General features: G+C 27.1%; 4 protein-coding genes across 4 annotated transcripts; 2 read left to right on the forward strand and 2 right to left on the reverse strand.

Annotated features, from left to right (window-relative positions):
* Positions 1-2600: 2600 nt before the first annotated feature.
* On the forward strand, positions 2601-4183 carry OCT59_030051 (uncharacterized protein; the record flags this gene model as incomplete). Its single annotated transcript, XM_066146401.1, has 2 exons — positions 2601-3300; positions 3399-4183. The coding sequence occupies 2 exons, from the start codon at positions 2601-2603 to the stop codon at positions 3638-3640; spliced, it is 942 nt and encodes a 313-aa protein (XP_065995049.1). The 3' UTR covers positions 3641-4183.
* OCT59_030052 (cysteine desulfurase) lies at positions 3942-6429 on the reverse strand. Its single transcript, XM_066146403.1, has 7 exons — positions 6201-6429; positions 5931-6127; positions 5715-5852; positions 5133-5618; positions 4826-4931; positions 4480-4751; positions 3942-4405 (listed from the first exon to the last, which is right to left on the reverse strand). The coding sequence occupies exons 1-7, from the start codon at positions 6388-6390 to the stop codon at positions 4358-4360; spliced, it is 1437 nt and encodes a 478-aa protein (XP_065995050.1). The 5' UTR covers positions 6391-6429; the 3' UTR covers positions 3942-4357.
* Positions 6430-6530: 101 nt separating this feature from the next.
* OCT59_030053 (uncharacterized protein) lies at positions 6531-8087 on the forward strand (the record flags this gene model as incomplete). The annotated part of the gene is made up of 7 exons (XM_066146404.1): positions 6531-6551; positions 6710-6772; positions 6835-6909; positions 7476-7491; positions 7558-7693; positions 7767-7987; positions 8059-8087. 7 exons carry the CDS (start codon positions 6531-6533, stop codon positions 8085-8087), a joined length of 561 nt encoding a protein of 186 aa, XP_065995051.1.
* A 7004-nt stretch (positions 8088-15091) lies between these two features.
* Positions 15092-15595, reverse strand: OCT59_030054 (uncharacterized protein; the record flags this gene model as incomplete). Its single annotated transcript, XM_066146405.1, has 3 exons — positions 15092-15183; positions 15273-15322; positions 15396-15595. 3 exons carry the CDS (start codon positions 15593-15595, stop codon positions 15092-15094), a joined length of 342 nt encoding a protein of 113 aa, XP_065995052.1.
* Between the last annotated feature and the right edge of the window lie 4586 nt (positions 15596-20181).

A 20181-nucleotide genomic window follows, 5' to 3' on the forward strand; every position in this document is an offset into this window, starting at 1 on the left:
CATTTCAATATTATGTTAGAAGTTGGATTCCGTTACACAAGAATAATGAGTAATTTAAATTATGACCAATAATGATAATTTCATTATATTTAAAATCGATTGTTTGACTTTTGGATATAATAAAATTTAATAAATTTTATAAATTTTTTTAATTTTTTTTTCGTGTAGTTGTAAGTTGATTAACTTTGCATATTAAAATATATAAAATTCTGATGTTATTTTTATTTTTTTATTTTTTATTTTTATTTTTTTTCTTTTTTGTTAAAAAAAAAAATAAAATAAAATAATAATAATAAATATGGATCAACATACCACTTACATTATTATACATTGCATTAAACGAGTTATAAACAAGTTTTTTCTATTACATCTATAATACATGTAAAGTGATTTTAATATTGTCCATGTAACTAATGAGAATATTATAAGAAGTAATGGGTATCTAAATTTACAAACTCTTTTTTTTTTACATGTTTCGAATTTAAATTTACTAAAAGGCTTAAAAAAGATACGATTGGATATAAATTTTCAAAATATTTTGTATTAAATATTAAAAAAATATTAAAATCATATAAATCACACAATTTCACAATATTTTATAAAATGAATTAAACTTTATAAAGTAATTGACCGAGTCATAAAAATCTAATATGTACATATACGAATTGTTTTACAACACACACAATGTTCCTTCTGAGAATATTAATCGTATTTCCAAATTTAGGGATAATTTTCAAACTTGTTTATTGTTCAAAAATTCGTTTTAAATAATATTACCTCATTTTTAGTAAGACAACTTTGGTCAGGTTACTAAGTTAATAATATTTATTATTATAAGTGTGTTAAGTTTTACCAAAGTTACTAAGTAATCAACTAAAGTACAAGTGTTCAGAAACACACGAACAGGGGAATTATAATTTATATCATTATATCATTGTAAATAATTGTAATATTCCCATTAATATTCCACGTTGTTTTGTTACTTTTCCCTAATTAATAAATTCTTTGTTCTTCTTTTTAAGATATTCAAATAATTCATCCCTTTTACCTTTACCTAAACTTTTTACGTATTATACATTTTTAGTTTTCAAATAATGATACCATTAAATTTTCATCCAGTTAATATTTATCTTTTTACAAATATTCACGCATTCGTACATTTTTAAAGCATTACTTTATTTTGTGTTTTTGTGTTCGCATATCGAAATTTATCTTTAATTTATTAAAAAAAGATACGCGAAATTTTTAAAAAAAGATTAATTAATTTACAAAGGGGAAAAAATAAAAAAATCCTTCCCCCCCTTTTTTTTAATTAAATTAATTTTGATAATTTCTTTCTCATTCTATCGTCGTTTTCTCCTTTTTTTTTTTAAGGTTACATTAAAGAAAAATACCAATAAATTAATCTTTTTTTGTTTTGAAAAAAAAGAAAAAAAAAGTAAAAAGTATAATTTTTCATATAAAAAAAACAAAGGTATTTTTTTTGAATTTACTTTTGGTTTAAATGGAAATATTTTTTTTCATTTTAAAAATGTTAATAATGTTAATAATGTAATATAGAACAAAAAAATAAATAAATAAATATTTTTTTTTTTTTTAACCTAGAAAAATAAACAATCGTTTCTTATTTTTTTATTAATAGGTTTATCAAATCAAATTTTATTTTAAAAATAATTACTTTTATAATATTTTATTTGTAATTAAAATAAAAAAAAAATGATAATCGTATTTTGTATTTCGTATTTCGTATTTCGTATTTTGTACACTATATATATATATATATAATATAATATATATATATAAATTTTTACAATAAACTCAACAATATAATTTTAACTTAATATATAAAACAAATATGGTAATTAAAAAAAAATTTTTTTTTGATACTAAACTTCAAATAAATCGGTGATTACACAACACAAAACACACAAAAAGGATTTTTTTTTTTTATGTTAATTGTAAAAAAAAAATTTTAATTATAAAAGGAGCCCCGCAAAAAAAGATTTTTTTTTTCACAAATTTTCAGAAAAAAAATTTCCAAAATATTTTTTTTTTATTTTTTACTTTTATTTTTTTGATTTTATCTAAAAATTTTTTTTCCACTTTTTTTTTTTAAAAAAAAAAAAGAAATTGATTTACCCTTTTCTTTTGAAAAAAGAAACAAAAAAAACCTTAAAAACAAATTAAAAAAGAAAACCCAATTTTTTCTTTTTAATTTTTTTACAAATCCTTTTTTAATATCAAATCTCTTTATTATAATTTATCAATTACGTTGTCTTATCTATATATCACATATATATATATATATATATATATTATATAATATTATTATTTTTAAACATAATAATAATATTTTTCTGTTACCTTTAAAAAACAAATACTCCTTTAATAGTTTCATAATTAAATTTTGCAACGGGTTTTCTAAAAATTTAATTTATCAATTTTTGTTGTAAATCAATCATCTTCATCCATTTATCGAATCTTTTATCGATTATCCTCTTTTTATTTATAAAACTTATAAAACGTTTTAAAAATTTCACTTCTTGTTTCCCAAAAATAATTTTATAAAAAACTTTTTTTTTTTTACAATTTTTTTAAAAATGAAATCAATTAAACGTTTCTTTTCACCAAATTCTTCCACATCACCTTCAGATCCTTCAAAAAAATCATCTCGTATATTTTTACGTTCAAATTCAGGTTCTGCTATATTGGATTTAACAAAAGAGAAATCCAAAAATAATACTTTACATTTAGATACTAATGTACATCAATATCGTCATCATTCTGCTGCAAATTCTCCTATAAGTTATAACTTAAGTTATAATACAACTCCTACTACTACTTCAAATTCTCCTATTGATTCTGATTCTTTTTATAATTATCGTCGTCAAAATATACCTTTAGTTCAAACCCTTTCTAATAATAAACAAATATCTTTACCTCAAATAAATACTGCTGCTGCTGCTTCTTCTGCAATAATATGTCAACCTCCTAGTTCTCCTATTACTAGACAAAATCAAGCTGATGAATTTATTCAACAAGCTATAAGGTTTCATGAAGATAATGAATTAGAAAAAGCTACTTATTATTTTAAATTGGCTGCTGATAAAGATAGTCCTCTTGGTTTATTTCTTTATGGTATCGCTTTAAGACATGGTTGGGGTTGTAAATCAAATCCAAAATTAGCTGTACGTTATTTACAAAAAGCTGCTGAATCCGCCGTTTCAGATTTACATACTACCATGGCTGCAAATCCTTCTATTGCTCGTCATGAATTAGTATTAGCTATATATGAATTAGGTATGTATATGTACTATTATTTATGTTGTGTTATATGTATGTTTTATTTGTACATTTTTTTTCATGTATTAACCTTTTTTTTTTTACCTTTTTTTTAGGTGTTTGTTTTAGACATGGTTGGGGTGTACCAAAGAATAAACATACTGCTGCTTATTATTTTGAAATTGCTGCTAATTTGGGTGATCCAGATGCTCAAAATGATTTAGGTTTTTGTTATGCAAATGGTGAAGGTGTTAAAAAAGATATGAAGAAAGCTGCAAAATATTATAGGTTAGCTGCTGCTCAAGGTTCAAGTATGTTAGGGAATTCTTGGATTTATAAAAAGAAATATGATGAATAATTTTTTTTTTAAATTTTATTTATTTATATAATATTTCTTTATTTGGGATGGGGGTTTAATTTTTGGGAAAAAAAAACCATTTTATTGTGTAAATTTAATTTTCTTTTTTTTTTTTTATTACCTCAACGTACGTATATAACATAAAAAAATGCATTTAACTTTATTTACTTTCATAAAAAAAAAAAATATTACACTCCAAATAATTAAACAAAATATGCAACATCAACAAAAAAAAAAAATTTATAGTCAAAAAAATATGTACTAATATATATATGCATTGCTCTTTCTTAAGAGTAAAATTAATTTATTAACTGTGTTAGTAATTATAATTTATTTTCCCCTTTGTAAATAGTATATCTCTCATATTTATTTATTTTATTTTATTTATTTTAATATATATATAAGAAAGAAAAAATTATTATTATATATATATATATAATAAAAAAAAAGCGACAAAAAATGCTTTTTAGAATTTTTTTTTTTTAATAATTAATTCTTCAAAAAATAAATTATTCAAAATGTTTGTTATGATACAATGATATTAAATATGGTGAACAAATGAACAATACTGGTTATGTGAATATCAAAATAATACAATATGCGTCTCCTTATTATCCACGTGTTGGTTACTCCAAAAAAAGACTAGATCAATAATGATCCCACTTGAGCGTGAAATTTTTTTTTTTCACCGGTGATATTCGTAATGTCAACATTGATTTAATGTTGAGACCAGTTGATCGATTTGAGATCAATACCTTCTTGAACCTATAAAAATGAATCATAGAAATTAAATTCATATGTTTAATAAATGATACATGTGCCGTGCGACATTATCTTACCATCTCCCAAAGAGGTGACATTTCTCTCAATCTATCCACGTGGTTTACTACTCTATCAACAACAAAATCAACTTCTCTTTCAGTAGTAAACCTTCCTATACCAAATCTGATACTAGAATGTGCCATATCATCATCTGCTCCTAATGCACGTAATACATAAGAAGGTTCCAATGAAGCTGATGTACACGCTGAACCAGATGAAAGTGCTATATCTTTAAGAGCCATTAAAAGTGATTCTCCTTCAACATATGCAAATGAAAGGTTAACACATCCTTAAAAGAGATGGAGAATTAGTAACCGAATTAATATTTTTTGTAAAATTACTCTCCGTTTTCAAAATCTGTACCTGGATATGTTGCATTGGGATCACCATTACGAACTACATGATTTACTTTCGATGTAATTCCATCAATTAATCTTTTCGAAAGACGGTCGATACGGTTTGCATCATACTGTAATAAAAAAAAAAAGGCAATTAAGAAAGACATCATATAATTTACATATTATATAAAGTTTGTAATTGCTGCTTCAGAACCCCTACACTGTTTTTTCGTCATATGTTTATAATATTATTATTCTCTCGATAAAATTTAGCGGTTTATCATCATTTGGCAGCAATTTTCACAAACTATCATTACTATCATTATATTCACCTGCATTTCTTCCTTAGAGATTCGACAAGCTTCACCCAATCCTACTACTATAGGTGTAGGAACAGTTCCACTTCTTAATCCCCTCTCTTGTCCTCCACCACTTTGTAAAGCTTCGACTCTAACTCTAGGTTTTCTCCTACAATACAAAGCACCAATCCCTTTCGGTCCGTAAATCTTATGACCCGAGATACTCATTAAATCGATATTCATCTTATTGACATCCAATGGAATTTTTCCGACTGCTTGAGCAGCATCTGTATGGAAAAATACTTTTTTGGAACGACAAATTTTACCAATCTCTTCAATTGGTTGTATTACTCCAATTTCATTATTCACTGTCATGATGGATACGATTGATGTGTCTGGTCGAATAGTTTCTGCTAATTGATTTAAATCAATAAGACCAGATTTTTGAACCGGTAAATATGTGACATCGAATCCTTCTTCAGATAAAACGCGACATGAGTCAAGTACACATTTATGTTCCTATAGAATACAATTGTATTATTAATTGATAGTTAAATATATTAATTGATGGTTAAATAAGAAAAAATATATAATTCAAAAAAAAAGTGTAATTACAATAATAGTCGTGATAATATGTTTTTTTTTAGCTTTATAAAATCGAGCAACTCCTTTGATACCCAAGTTATTCGATTCAGTTGCACCTGATGTAAAAATAATATCCTTAGCATCTGCTCCTATTAAATTGGCCACATGCTATGAAAGTAAAATATAAATATTAGGTAAGTACTAAGTAATTCTAAAATAATCGAAATATTAAAAGAAATTACATACTTGACGAGCCATATCAATAGCTTTTTCAGCTTCCCAACCATATGCATGAGTTCTAGAATGTGGGTTTCCATATTGTTGTGTTAAATATGGCATCATTGCGTCAAGAACACGAGGATCCGTGGGTGTTGTAGCTTGCATATCTAAATAAATAGGACGAGATCCTTTTTTAACTTCGGTCTCCTCAAACCCTAAAGAAACTATAAAATAAAAATAAGTAAATTAGAAAAAAAAATTAAAAGAATTATCATTAGGTAAGTTCTATATACGAACCAGGTGAAGGAGATACGAGAGTTTGCGTTATAGTTTCAACGGCAGCAGCTTTATCAGGATTTGTCGCAGAAGTAAACCTTTTTTTATTTAATAATCCAACTGTTAGAGTAGGCATTACTACTCTTTGTGATGGAATAACATTACGCGCGATCCCGCGTGTCAATACCCTTGAAGTAGCTGTACGTAACATTATTTAAAATTGAAAATGTACAAAAGACAGACAAAAATTGAAAATTGGAAAAAAAATAACGATAGATTGAGTTTAACTTTACTGATTATTAATTCTACTATTCTAATAGCAGATAGTGTCACAATTGTCACATGTTCAACATGATTACATCAATCACATCAGTAACGAAATTAAGTTAAAAGTGCATACGGAACTTAGAACTTAGTAGGTAATGATAGTTATTTTAACCTACGATATTTAAAAACTTAGAATTAGATTTTAAGTAGAACGTGTAATATAAATAGTGATTTGCAAGGGTACACGCTCGCGGAATTTCGAGTATTATATTAACGGGCAATTTTACTACACCGCGCAGTCACTCGTTTATAGGTTTCCAGGCCAGGTATTACAGTATGTCTCTTTCCAACATTCGAAATCTCGCTTAAAGTATCCTTAAAAAACTAGGGGAACGATATTGTGAATGATAAAGATTTACAGCGCAAGGGAGTTGCTCACAATGCGAGAAACCTTAACTTTGAGGTATTGTTATGTCGGGAATAGTCTATAGTAAAATTGTAATTGAAAGTTACAAATAAGTGTTTGAAGCAAAAAATTTTTGAATAAATATTTGATGTTCTAGTCATAAAATTTATTTCGATTATATATATAGCAATAGATTCGCTATACAACAAATTACACTTTGGATATCCGTTATCCGGATATCCGTCGGATATTAAATTCTAAATCAATTACTACAACATTACGAAAATAAAATTTTAAACTGTAATTATTGGCTTAATGACTACCTGCTAATCTGCGGGTTACTATGGGCGATCTTCAAAATTGTTCAAACAACGGATCTAACCTCTAGTCTATAATACTTCAAGTTGCCATTTGCAAGACTTTAATATTCTTACTTGCTCTTCTTAGTTAGAATCATCTAAAGAAGGATTCAAGACAATCCGTCAGGATAAATGGGACGAAATTGTCAAAAAACCTTAGTACCGAAATCTGTGATGATTTTCCTTTAGATCTTGCAATCGAAAATGTTACCGAGAGACTATATACAGGAACATTTAATTATCATGACTTGTTATGGGTATAAGACCTATACAAGCGATTGTAAGTAATGATAGGTATAAACTGATGTATGATGGATGTATTTTAATACTTTTTATTTCCGTTTAGTTTATTTTTTATTCAGAGTACCTATTAATGTACTATTTGACCCTAAACAAAATGAATTATCGTACCAAGAAAATTTCGTTAACCCCATTCTTGCAAAATTGTTTGATGATATAATGGAGATTATTCGAGTAAAAACGTGGGGTTGAAATTTGAGTAGTCCGCCATTCATTAGCATATGCCGATTTTTATCTACCTAATTTCATTTACAGTGGAGATATTGAAAATATTTCTAATAAGACCAACAAAATGAAATCCGACAATACTTGCAATGAGTTAGCATCAGATCAATCAGATCGATGTCATCAAGATGGTATTTTTGAAGTAAATGTTAATGCAACTACATTAGAAATAGGTTTCCTAAAAGTGGTAGGAAACGTTCTTATTGTTAACATTAAAAAGTTAGATGATGATCTCAATAAAGTACTGAAAGGTAAGTGATTTGCTATACAATAATTGTCTTTTTTTAATACTTTTATCTTATACATGTACATTACCCGACAGAAATGCAGATATCGCTGTTTTACCAATGATAACACCACATTCAACGTGGAGCTAAAGATCGGGTTCTCATCTCTTATCCTGTCAAATTCCAAGCAAATGGATTGGGTCGTCTCACTCACCGAGAACTACGAACCTGTTTATGGTATTCAATCAGCGCGATGCACTAGTATCATTACTCATTGGATAACGAACCCTTCTTCATTCCAATTACTCTTCACCGCTGCCATGGTTGTAGATTAAACTCTAATAGAAAATATTTCTCCACTACCTCGGATCCACAAATGTGCACTGTGGAGATCTCGCTCTTAAAATCCATGATTCTTCCTACAAAAAAGAAGTACGTCACCAAATCGATCACAACTTTCCCACCCTGGTTACTTGGACCGAAATTAAAGATACTCTTCAAGAATATTGTGATCGTTTGAAAATTAGTCCTGATTTTTCTCCTGTCGACCCTTCCTGTTCAAATGTACTCGTGACACCCTCGTCTTCCACTGTTCAACCTTCGCTAAATCTCCGCTAGCTCCTGTCCAGGACGCGTATTACAAATTTTATACTAATGGCTCTCTCATCAATTTGGTACACCTGATGTATCCATGGGCTGGAGTTGGGTCCAAATCCACGATGACTACTATCGCCTCATACGCACTAGATTCTTGCCTCGTATCAGCGACGTCTGATTACAAAGATCAACGAAGCTGCCACTTCGGCTAACCGCGACCCGATGTTTATGTCAAATGCCTCACATCTCTTCCTTGTTGGACCTTTTCGTCCACTTTATCCAAGACGTATATGGAATCCCGCTCCTATGACAAAGGAAATTGGGAACGTTCTGCTAATATTTCCTCTTGCCATGAAGACTTCATCCCAACCATCAAATTTACGTCTTTGCCTCATGTCACGTCACGTGACTCCGCTGCCGATTGGCTTAAAGACTCGATTACTTATGAATTAAGTTGGTATAATCATTTTTTGGGCTTTATGGGTCATCTAACGGTGCTAAAATAACAATATGTACAAAATTATCTTAGCGTTCACTCATAAATTACATAACAACTCTCGATGGTACTAATGAATTAGATTTATAGCTTTATAATTGTATTCATGAAATATGTATTTCTAATAAAGGATTAAAAACTTCTTTTGCAATCTGCACATTACTATTATATAATTTATTTTTGTGTGTATGCCACATGTGTTTCATTGAGTTTGCAGAGAAAAAAACTATTTGAGATAATTGATAATGACTCTTCTAAGGGTTACCATACCAGTACAGCATCAGTAGTTGTATAATTATAATTAAATTTGACATCGATGGTTGGCTTTTTCATTTATATTGGCAGAATTATTTGTGTTGACATATTGAATCACCTTCTTTGACTTTTATTATCATTGAATGGAATGCATATATAATTTATTTTGAAAACAAATGATTATTTGTTATAAAAAATAAGTATAGAGATATTATCTAAAAATTGATATATTAGAAGATTGCTTAAACACCAATACAAATTCATATTTAAAGGAATTTATTTATCCAATTTTTTTAACAATAGTGTAATAAAATTGAATTTTACATATGTAATTAAAATTAACAATAATGAATTATTGGCTAAAAAACATCAAAAAAGATTAAATAAAGTAAAATATAAATGTACATTTATTATTTTTTTTTATTTTTTGGTTTTTATTATTGCATTAATCTAAGTTATAGTTTATATTGGTAAAAAAAAATTTAAAAAAATTTAGTTATATGATTTTTATTAATTTGAATCTGAACTACTTTTTTTAATAATTTCTATTATTATACTTCTTCTTTTCTTTAATATAACATTTTTTTAAAAAACTTTAGCTGCATATTTATTAAGAACAAATAAAGAAAATTACAATTATACAAAGTTACAAATGAATTAACTTAAACTATCTATCAAAATAAACTATTTGTCATCCTATTTTGAGATCCCATATATGTACAATTAGGCAGTTATAAAAGGACTCCAAACAATATTAATACAACTCATATTTGAGATTCTAACAGTAATTTTTATTAAGATATATTCGCACTAGAGTTTGGAACCGGATGCACCATCCGGTTTTTAAACCGGTTCCACCCATTTTTTTTACGATTCGGTTCAATCCGAATTCATGCTGCAAAAACTGGTTTGCGTTTAAAGCGAGTGCAACCGGGTGCTCAACCCGGTGTGATATCGAAACTTTATAGTGCTGGCCCGAATTACAAAATTATAAATCACGTGATACCGGGTAAATAGTTTAGCCACCAGGATTTTTATCAGTTATAGAAAATTATGCTACACAAATTCTGGAATTGTGTTACACAAGTTTTGTAATTCTGGCCAAAATTATAAACTCAGCCAATTATATGCCGATCACATTTAATTCTGGCCAAAATTACAGTATACTGTACACTTGACAAATTCATGCGGGTTGTCAGCAAATAGAATTTTGTAATTTGTCACGTGTCCCGTATATTGTGTAAGCCGGATGCAAAAATGGAAACTCTAATCCAGGATGTAGATCATAGTAGAATTCCATAAGTTAACTGTTAATAATTGAAAACCAGGAACGTGACTTCAGATGCGGCTAACTATTACTTTATTATTTATTTATTATAATTAAACAAATATAAAATCGGGTACAAAAATCGGTTTCAACCGGGTTTGTAAAAACCGATTTGAAAAGGATCGAACCGGTTGCACCCATTTTAAATCCGGTTTCCAAAAATACAACCGGTTCTAAACTCTAATTCGCACATTACAAAAAGAAGTAAAAATAAAATAAATATCTAACTAAAAACAAAATAGTCACACAAATTTATACATATAGAGAAGAAACTAAACTATAAAACCTAAATTTGTATATCCCAACTTTAAACCTAAAAAAGCAAAGTTTCAAATCAACTACCTAAGTCCAATCCATCCTACCTTACAATCCAGTAAGCCAAGACCTTAAATCGGACGAGGACTGTTCGACTCTTCAGAAAATCTGAGAGGTTGTTAAGCCAATTAGTTCCTCGGATTATAGCAGAATGCGTCTAAAAAATACCAAGGGTGAGACCATTCAGAAGCCCTGAAGCGGATGGCAGTGAGACTATTGTCAAAAGTGTCACCAGAGAGGTGTCATAATGGAAATTTGTAAAATCGGAACTTCTGGTCATGCGAAGAAGAGTGGGCGTGATATTTAACGCCTTATCTTTGAAGGATACAACTCATATTTGAGTTTGCTTAAAGTTTATATTAAAATTTTTCAAAAGTCATGTATTACAGGGATATTTCAAAATTTCATTATCCTATATACCTCTATTTTCAATATAGTAACCAGTAATTCAATTTTAATAAAACTTATATCATTGGATTCGTCTTGATAAAAGAATTCTAATGATAGTAAATTTGCATTTTTAGCTTCAATTGATAGAGTTATATTATAAAATATATTTTTACTTTAGTACTTAAAGTTTATTTATGAGTTATATTGGTATTATTTGGGGTCCTATTATAAAACTATATAGATACAGTTTATATACAATAAAATTTATCTTAGTCCTATTAGGCTTTACAATTTATATTTAATAAACTATAAAACTATTTTACTATAAATTAAAGATGTTATCTAAAACTATTTTTTGATTTTTGAAATTGAAACCAAACTGAAACTAAAACTGAAACTTACCCAAAATTCTGAAACTATTCTAAAACTCCTAAAACTAGTCCAAAACTTCCAAAACTAGTCCAAAACTCCTGAAACTAGTCCAAAATTTCCATACTGAAGAAACAAACCAGTTTTTAATATTTTTGCAACATTTTTTTTAATAAAACATGACAAAAATATTTTTTTATAAAAATATTAACAAATAAACATTTTCGCAAATATTATTTATTAAAACATTTAAAAAATATTGCAAACCATTTTTTCTATTAAACTACTTAATGAAAAATATTTTTGCAACGTTTTCTATTAAAACAATTAAAAAATGTTGTGAAAAATGTTTTTATATTAAATTTTAAAATAATTGAAAAATATTGTGAAAAATATTTTTTATATTGAATTTATTAATAAAAACAATAAAAATATTTTCGCATTAAAACAATTGAAAAATATTGCAAAAAATGTTCTTTATATAAATTTATTAATAAAAAATAGTTTTGAAATATTTTTTACTTATTTTAAACTACTTTTAATAAAAACATTGAAAAAACATTTTTATTAAGTGATTTCATATAAAAAAATATTTTTTGCAAACGTTCTTATAGTAAAACAATTTGGTAAATGGTAATTATTGAAACTGATCAAACTCCTAAGTTTTACTAGTTTCAGATTAGTTTTACTAGTTTCAGATTAATTTTACCAGTTTCAAATTAGTTTAACAGTTTCAGATTAGTTTTACCAGTTTCAGATAGTTTTACCAGTTTTACCAATTTTGGAAAATAAAATTTTAGAAATAGTTTTACCAAGTTTCAGTTTTGACAGTTTCAAAAACTACTAAGTTTCAGGCAGCATCTTTACTATAAATCTATTATTGAGTTATTATAATAATATTAAAAATAAAAAGTAATGTAAAAGTATAATTCTACTACAGAGTAGAAATATGATCACAACTAGAATCATAATCTATAATTTGTAACTACAACTCTATATTTTTTTACATAGCTATAATTATACAACTATTTGAAAAATAATTAAAATGTCAATTTTACTATAAAGTTCTGCCACTTATTAGTAAAATAACATATAAATAATTAGGATTAATACTTTTTGTTTTAGATTTCATTTACTAATAAATATGCTTATTCAAAAATTACTATATAAAAAATTAACATATTCTGAAATAGTTGAATCATAAGTACTGAATTTAAGTGGTTATATTTAACTATCTAATTTTATATAGATATACTAAATCTAATTAATTATACTTCATATTGTTTTTGATAAAAATGCTTTTTTTTTTGAATTTTAATAAGAAAACAGAATTTTTAATTAACTAACTATTCTGACTGACTACTATAACTAACTATTTAACTAACTGTTTGACCAACCATTTGACTAATTTTTATTAAAAATAAGGAGTTAATTATCAGTTGGTCAAAAATCTAAACATTTTTATCAAAATAATTAAATGTTACAAACTTTATGATCAACTAATAACTGACTGCTGATTATTATCATTCCTAGTTGTGATAATATTAATCTCTGTATGAACTACAGTCAACTCCCTCTATAGTCACTCCCTTTATAGTCACATTCTACTATATAGTCACACCAGTTGAATGTTCAAAACACTTTATTATTAACACAGGTCAAAAAAGAATCTATCATACACATATCGGGTACCTATATATCGGTAACCAATTAGGTACATATCGGGTATATATACATATTAACAATATATCGGGTACCCGATTTGATTTTTAATGTGAAACTTCAAATATAGTTAAATTATCAGGTATCCGATATCTAAACTATTAGTTACCAGTATGTTATATAATATATATCAGGTATCCGATATGTGTATCACTGGTCAAAATCGATTCTATCAGGTACATATCGGGTACCTATATATCAGCGACTAATCAGTTATATATCGGGCATTTTTACATATCAGGTACCCGATTTATCACATTAAAAATACTCCTAAAAATTGAGACCCTGATATCTAAACTATTAGTCGACCAATATATTTCTAATAGATATCGGGCACCGATATTTGTATGAAATTCTAATAATCGGAGGTACTATGTGTGACACAAATTTTTCTATTTGGTTAAAATCTAATCGACAGTCATCTGACTGATCATTAATAATTTTTAAGATCGTTTAAATATATATTTATTCTTTTTTTTAGAATGCTGGATCTCTTGTTTGTAGAATAACGGGACTTCTTTTTTCGCTGGATTTTTGAATGAATCTGGATTGGAATGTAGTAAGAAATAGAGAAGGGGAGAAGAACTTTTTGTTAATTTTAAAGAAACATAGTAAGGAATAGAAGGGAGATTTCCTTTTAATATTAAAGAAACGTACTAACATTTCTTTCTTTCTTTTTTTAGGTTTTCAGACTTTTTGAATGAACTTAGACTTGAAATGTAAGAAATAGAGGAGGAGGGGGTTTCTTTTTAATATTAAAGAAACGTACTAACATTTCTTTCTTTTTTTACTGATACTATATATATATATAAATGTTGATTCTTATAAGTACATTGCTTAAAAAAAACGTTACATTAATATTGAATACATCAATTTCTTATGTGACATGGCCAAAGATCGTGTTTTAGTAGGTTTTATATATAAAAGTTCCTTTAAAAATAAAATATGTATTGTGATTACAAAATAATTCCTAATATATGGAATTTTTATAAAACTTTATTATTTTTTTTTTAAAAAAAATTATATTAAAAATTATTCATACGATAAAAAAAAATATAAAAAAAACATTATTGAATATTATAATATATTACGAAAAGAACATCTGACCAACAATCAGGAATGCTGTTCGACCCCTTGGACCGAACTCCAAGTTCCAATTACAATTGTACTAAAAAAAAAATTTACATCTGACCACAATCAGAATACTGTTCGACCTCCCCATCGAACTAAGTCCAATTACAATTGGACTAAAGAAAAAAAATTTTTTGCCGACCCAAAAAAAAAGAAATTGGCTGCCCCACTTAAACATAAAAAAAAATTCAGCCGATCTGATCTGAAAAAAGTTAAATAATTAGATTCAAAAAATTAGTAATAATAATTTTAAAATTTTACTTACAAAAATTATAAAAAAAAAGCTCTAGTGCCAAGGCTCTTTCTGTCTATTAGATTTACAATCCTTTGCTTGGTGCCTGGTACTTTTCCAACACTTTATACAACTTCCCCTATATTTTGGAGGTATTTGGTGGCAATTTACTAGCCAATGTGGGCCATAGCAATATAAACAAAAAATTTTTGATGAATCACCTGTTTTTGTAATTTTAAAAATTTTTATATAATAAGTCATTAGATAATTTATAAACTTTAATTTCGTATTAAATTAATAAATACTAGACTGGTGTAACGGTTGTAGTGGTTGTTGTTGTAATTGTTGTGGTTGTTGGTATGGTTGGTGCTTGGCAGCTGTTGTTACTAATAATAAATATAATGGAAATTTTTATATTAATAACTAAATTGATAGGACATTTTTTCTCAAAAGTGAATTGTTAAAAATTTCTTACTAATATTGCTAATATGAGATAACGAAGAAATATATTTATCTGTTTCATAACTAAAAAATATATTTAAAATTATATTTAGGAATTTCTTTTTATTTATATTTTTATATTAATTATTTTACTTACGAATCATTCTTTTTAAGTGCGTCAACAGTAAGTTTATAAATTTCCTTTATTCCATCTTTATAAACTTGACTTGCGATCTTTTGAGCTTCTAACAACAATATCTTATTTTTATCAGTTTTTTCAATTTTTTCATCTTCGTGACGAAACGTCTTACTTTTTTCAGGTTTTTCAATATTAGATTCATGGTTTTTTTTGTACATTTTAATAGAAATAAAAAAATGTAGGAAAAAAAATAAAAAACGCGTACATTTTATCTTTTTAAAAAAAACTCTTATGAAAAAAAAAAAATTGATGTTAAAATGTTAAATTGGGGAATAAACCATTATTTTATAATATTTTTTAGAAAATCATGACGTTATAATTGATAATCTAAAGATTAAGAGCATGATAAACTTAGCTATATAAATCAATAAATAATGCTTTCCAGTAACCAAAAATGAATATCAGACAGTACCACATGAAAATACAGTATTTATATATAATCTTGCACATTAGAAATCAAATCGGATACCTAATATGTTGTTAATATGCATATATATATACCCGATATGTATCTAATTGGTTACCAGGTATCCGATATCTAAATTATTAGTTACCAACAGTGTTGGAAATTCAATGTGCGGAGTGTGCGCGCGCACAAATTTTAAAAACTCCGCACATGACCAAAAATTTTTGCGTGCGCTTTGCGCACACAAAAATTTGCATATCTGAAACACATTCTGTATATTTTACACATTTCCGCACATTGCATATGAATTTGCGCACATAAAAATTTCAAATAATGTGCGCATTCTGCACATGATTTAAAATCTGAATTTCCAACACTGGTTACCAATATGTTATATAATACCCGATATGTGTAGGATTTTTTAATTTAAATAATATTTTGAAATTACATGTTTGTTAATTAAAATTTTGTTCCAATTAATCTATTTCGATATTTTTTATAAGCTTATAATAAATAAAATATAACAAAATACATTGTTTTGCTAAATGTTAGCTTTTATGCAGATCAAATCAGATTAGATCTGTTCGATCTAAAGTTTAATCATTCAATTTATTATATAATCCAATAAAGTAAACTTATTTAAGACTAGATTATAACAAGTATTACATAAAAAAAAGAATTATTTTGATTTATGTTTCTTATTTTTTTTTTGATTTGACCTTTTTTTGGTTTTTTTTTCTTTTTTTACTAGAATTTGTTCTGTTTTGAATTTCTTCTTCATTATTATTTTCATCTTCAATATCATTATCACTATTATTCTGATCATCAGTATTATAGTCATATACTGGAATATTGACATTTGAATAGTTAAATTGTTCAAGTGCATCCTGATTAAGGCACCAACTTGGTACACCTATGGGTGGCACGTTAGATGTATTGTATCTTGATTGACTTGATTGAGCTCTTTTACGTTTTAAAGTTAATGGTTTCTTTTTTAATAATTCGACTGTTGGATCAATTCGGTCGTGTAATAATCTCAAAAGCTTAAATAAATAAATTATTATTAATATTTTTAATAAATAAAACAAATAAAATAAAAATTATACATACTGCAGGAGAACGCCACCATTTATTATGAATGTATATTGATGATAACTTTTGTTTTATAGCTTCCTCAATAATTTCATCATCTTCAACTACTGCAGATTGCGTAATGGGCCATTCTTCCTCAGGATCAGTTTCTTCCCACTCTTCTGAGTGGTAACCTGAATCCTTAAGAATCTTTACTAGATCCTCCTCCGGATATCTGAGAATATATTTATTTTTATTCTCTATTAAGTAATTTGTTGCGTGCGCCCTTCTTTTCTTCTTCTAATAATGTAATTATAAAATGCAGTAAAGTTAACTAAAATTCTATTTCATATTAATTAAATATTTACTTACCTCTTGCATTCTTGAATTTTTACTTGATCTTCTCTTGTTTTGTTTAACTCTTTCATCTCCTTGATTTTTGATATTACTTGTACGATGTCTAGAACGCCACCGTCCATACAACATTTTTAATAATTTTCTATTCGTAATGCTGTATTTTTTATTTACAATTTTATATAGAGGTGGCAGTAGCTTCGTAACTATATTCTCCTTTTGTTCGACCCAAGTTAGTTTTTCGTCTATTTTATAGATATCTTTTAGTTCTGAGTCGACCCATATAAACACTTCTTGCTATAAAATAATAGGCAAACATAAATAAAATAAAAAAAACCAGAAATAATAAATAAATTATAATAAATAATACTTGCTTTAATCATTTTATATGATGATGAAGACGAAGATAAAGAGGAAGAGGAAGAGGAAGAGGAAGTAGAAGAGGAAGAGGAAGTGGAAGAAGAAGAAGAATTAGATTCCCGATCACTATCCATTATTACTTATATATTTTAGTTAAAATATAAAATTTTGATTGAAAAGAGGAGAAAAGGGTTTGTGTAAATTTATATTGATTTCAGAATCATAAAGACACGAAAAACACGAATACGCAAATGTTATGATAGGATGTGTGAATAAGAATTAAACGCGAACTGATTCTAATCTAAAAAAAGAATTAAACGCGAACTAATTCTAATCTAAAAAAGAATTAAACGCGAACTGATTCTAATCTAAAAAAAGAATTAAACGCGAACTAATTCTAATCTAAAAAAGAATTAAACGCGAACTGATTCTAATCTAAAAAAAGAACGCGAACTAATTCGAATCTAAAAAAGAATTAAACGCGAATCTGATTTTGAAAGAAAAACGTGACCCTAAAAGAATTGAATGTGTAACTGGATTTCAAAAGGTGTTGAACGCGAACCCTAATTTTGAAAAAATAAGCTTCATTTAAGTAATTGTAACTTTAACTTTCTTGACACTTACATTTTAATAAATATATTTTAATAAAATGAATAATAAAAAAGTAAAACCTCTACCTCTACCTCTGTGTCCGATTTAGTAAAACCCAAAAAAACTAAAATTGAAATCTCTGTGTCTGATTTAATAAAATCAAAAAAAAGTAAAGTTGAATCATCTGCCTCTGTATCCTATTTAATAAAATCTAAAATGGATAATTCAATAAAATCTAAAAAAACAAAGATGGTCGATTTAATAAAATCCAAAAAAAGGTACCTGTATCCATGTCTTTGTATTCGTTGTAATGGCACAAAGGTTGATTTTCGCACTCAAGAAAATCACACAAAGGAGAAAAGTTTATGGAACTCGAGAATGCTAGAAAAAATCAGGCAGATACTATTATAGCGAGAAAACAAAGAAAATCCATCATTATTCAAGATGCGAACCCTACAAAAAAGCGAAAAGCGGCATTAAATCCTAATCCTAATTCTTTCCAACAAAATAATGTCTTTGATCTTTTCAATGAAGAAACTGATTCATCCCAATCAAATAATAATGAAAACATACATACATTATTTTCATCATCACCATCATTGCCAAATCCTTCTTATTTTCATATTCCAGCACCTGATGAAAATAAGGATAATGATGAATATATATATTATAATGAAGAAGAAGAAAATGATGAATATATATATTACAATGAAGAAGAAGAAGAAAATGATGATGATGAGGATGATGGTGATAATGATGAGGATAATGGTGATGAAAATAATGGTGCTGAGAATAATGATGGTGAAGATGAAGGTGATTATAATGAAGATGATGATGATGATAATGATGGAAATGATGAGGAGGAGAAGGATGATATAGAAGAATTTTTTGCATCTCCTGAATTTGATAATAATGAAGTATTTGTAATGGAAAGCTTAAGTGATTCTATTAATACTGAGATTATAATATGGTTATTTAAATTTCAACAAAGATTTCGATTACCTGATGTGGCACTTGAAGCATTAATAAAATTCTTACATATTGTACTTACTCGTTTAAATAAATCACAATTTAAAAATTTTCCAGCATCCTTATATCTTGCAAAAAAAATGTTAAATATCTTTCAACCAAAAATGCAGTTAACTGTATGTAACAATTGTCATAAATTATATAATGTTAAAAATATTGTTGAATATAAAGAAGGAGGAAAAACTGCTATTGCAAATTGCCTACATGAAGAATTCCCAAATAATCCAAGTACCCAGTCGTCGTAATAAATGCAATAATCCACTTTCTATTCTTAAAAAAAAAGAAAGTGGAATAATTGCTGAACCTCGTATGATTTACCCTAAACCAAGTATTCGTCAACAATTAAGTATGTTATACCAACGACCTGGTTTTGAAAATATGCTAAAATTATCAGGAGTTCAAAGAGAAAGAGTTAATATCTATTCAGATATTTATGATGGTAATGTGTGGAAAACCTTTTCTTTTGATGGTAGTCCATTTTTTACATCAGAAACTACCGCAACCAATTTAGGTCTTCTTGTTAACCTTGACTTGGTTTCAGCCATTTACATATACACAACACAGTACAGGTGCTATATATGCATCTATTTGTAACTTACCAAGATCAGAAAGGAATAAACCTGAAAATATTATATATTTGGGTTTTTTGCCAGGTCCAAAAGAAGTGGGATTAGATCGTATTAATCATTATTTAGCTCCCTATTGTAGACGAGCTTTTAGAGCTCTGGAGGGGCTGGAGAGTTCCAAAACTTACCATTATCCTGATGGTCTAGACATTAAAGTTGCATTAATTGTTGGATCATCAGATATACCAGCCACACGAAAGTTGTTTGGACATGGATCTGCATTAATGAAATGCCATAGGTGTGAGAAACGTAGTGTTTATAGTGAAGAGTATAGAAAAAATCACTATGGAGGAGTTCATACTTATGA

Source organism: Rhizophagus irregularis, chromosome 9 (assembly GCF_026210795.1).
Source record: "Rhizophagus irregularis chromosome 9, complete sequence".
In the NCBI taxonomy this organism is placed as follows: domain Eukaryota; kingdom Fungi; phylum Glomeromycota; class Glomeromycetes; order Glomerales; family Glomeraceae; genus Rhizophagus; species Rhizophagus irregularis.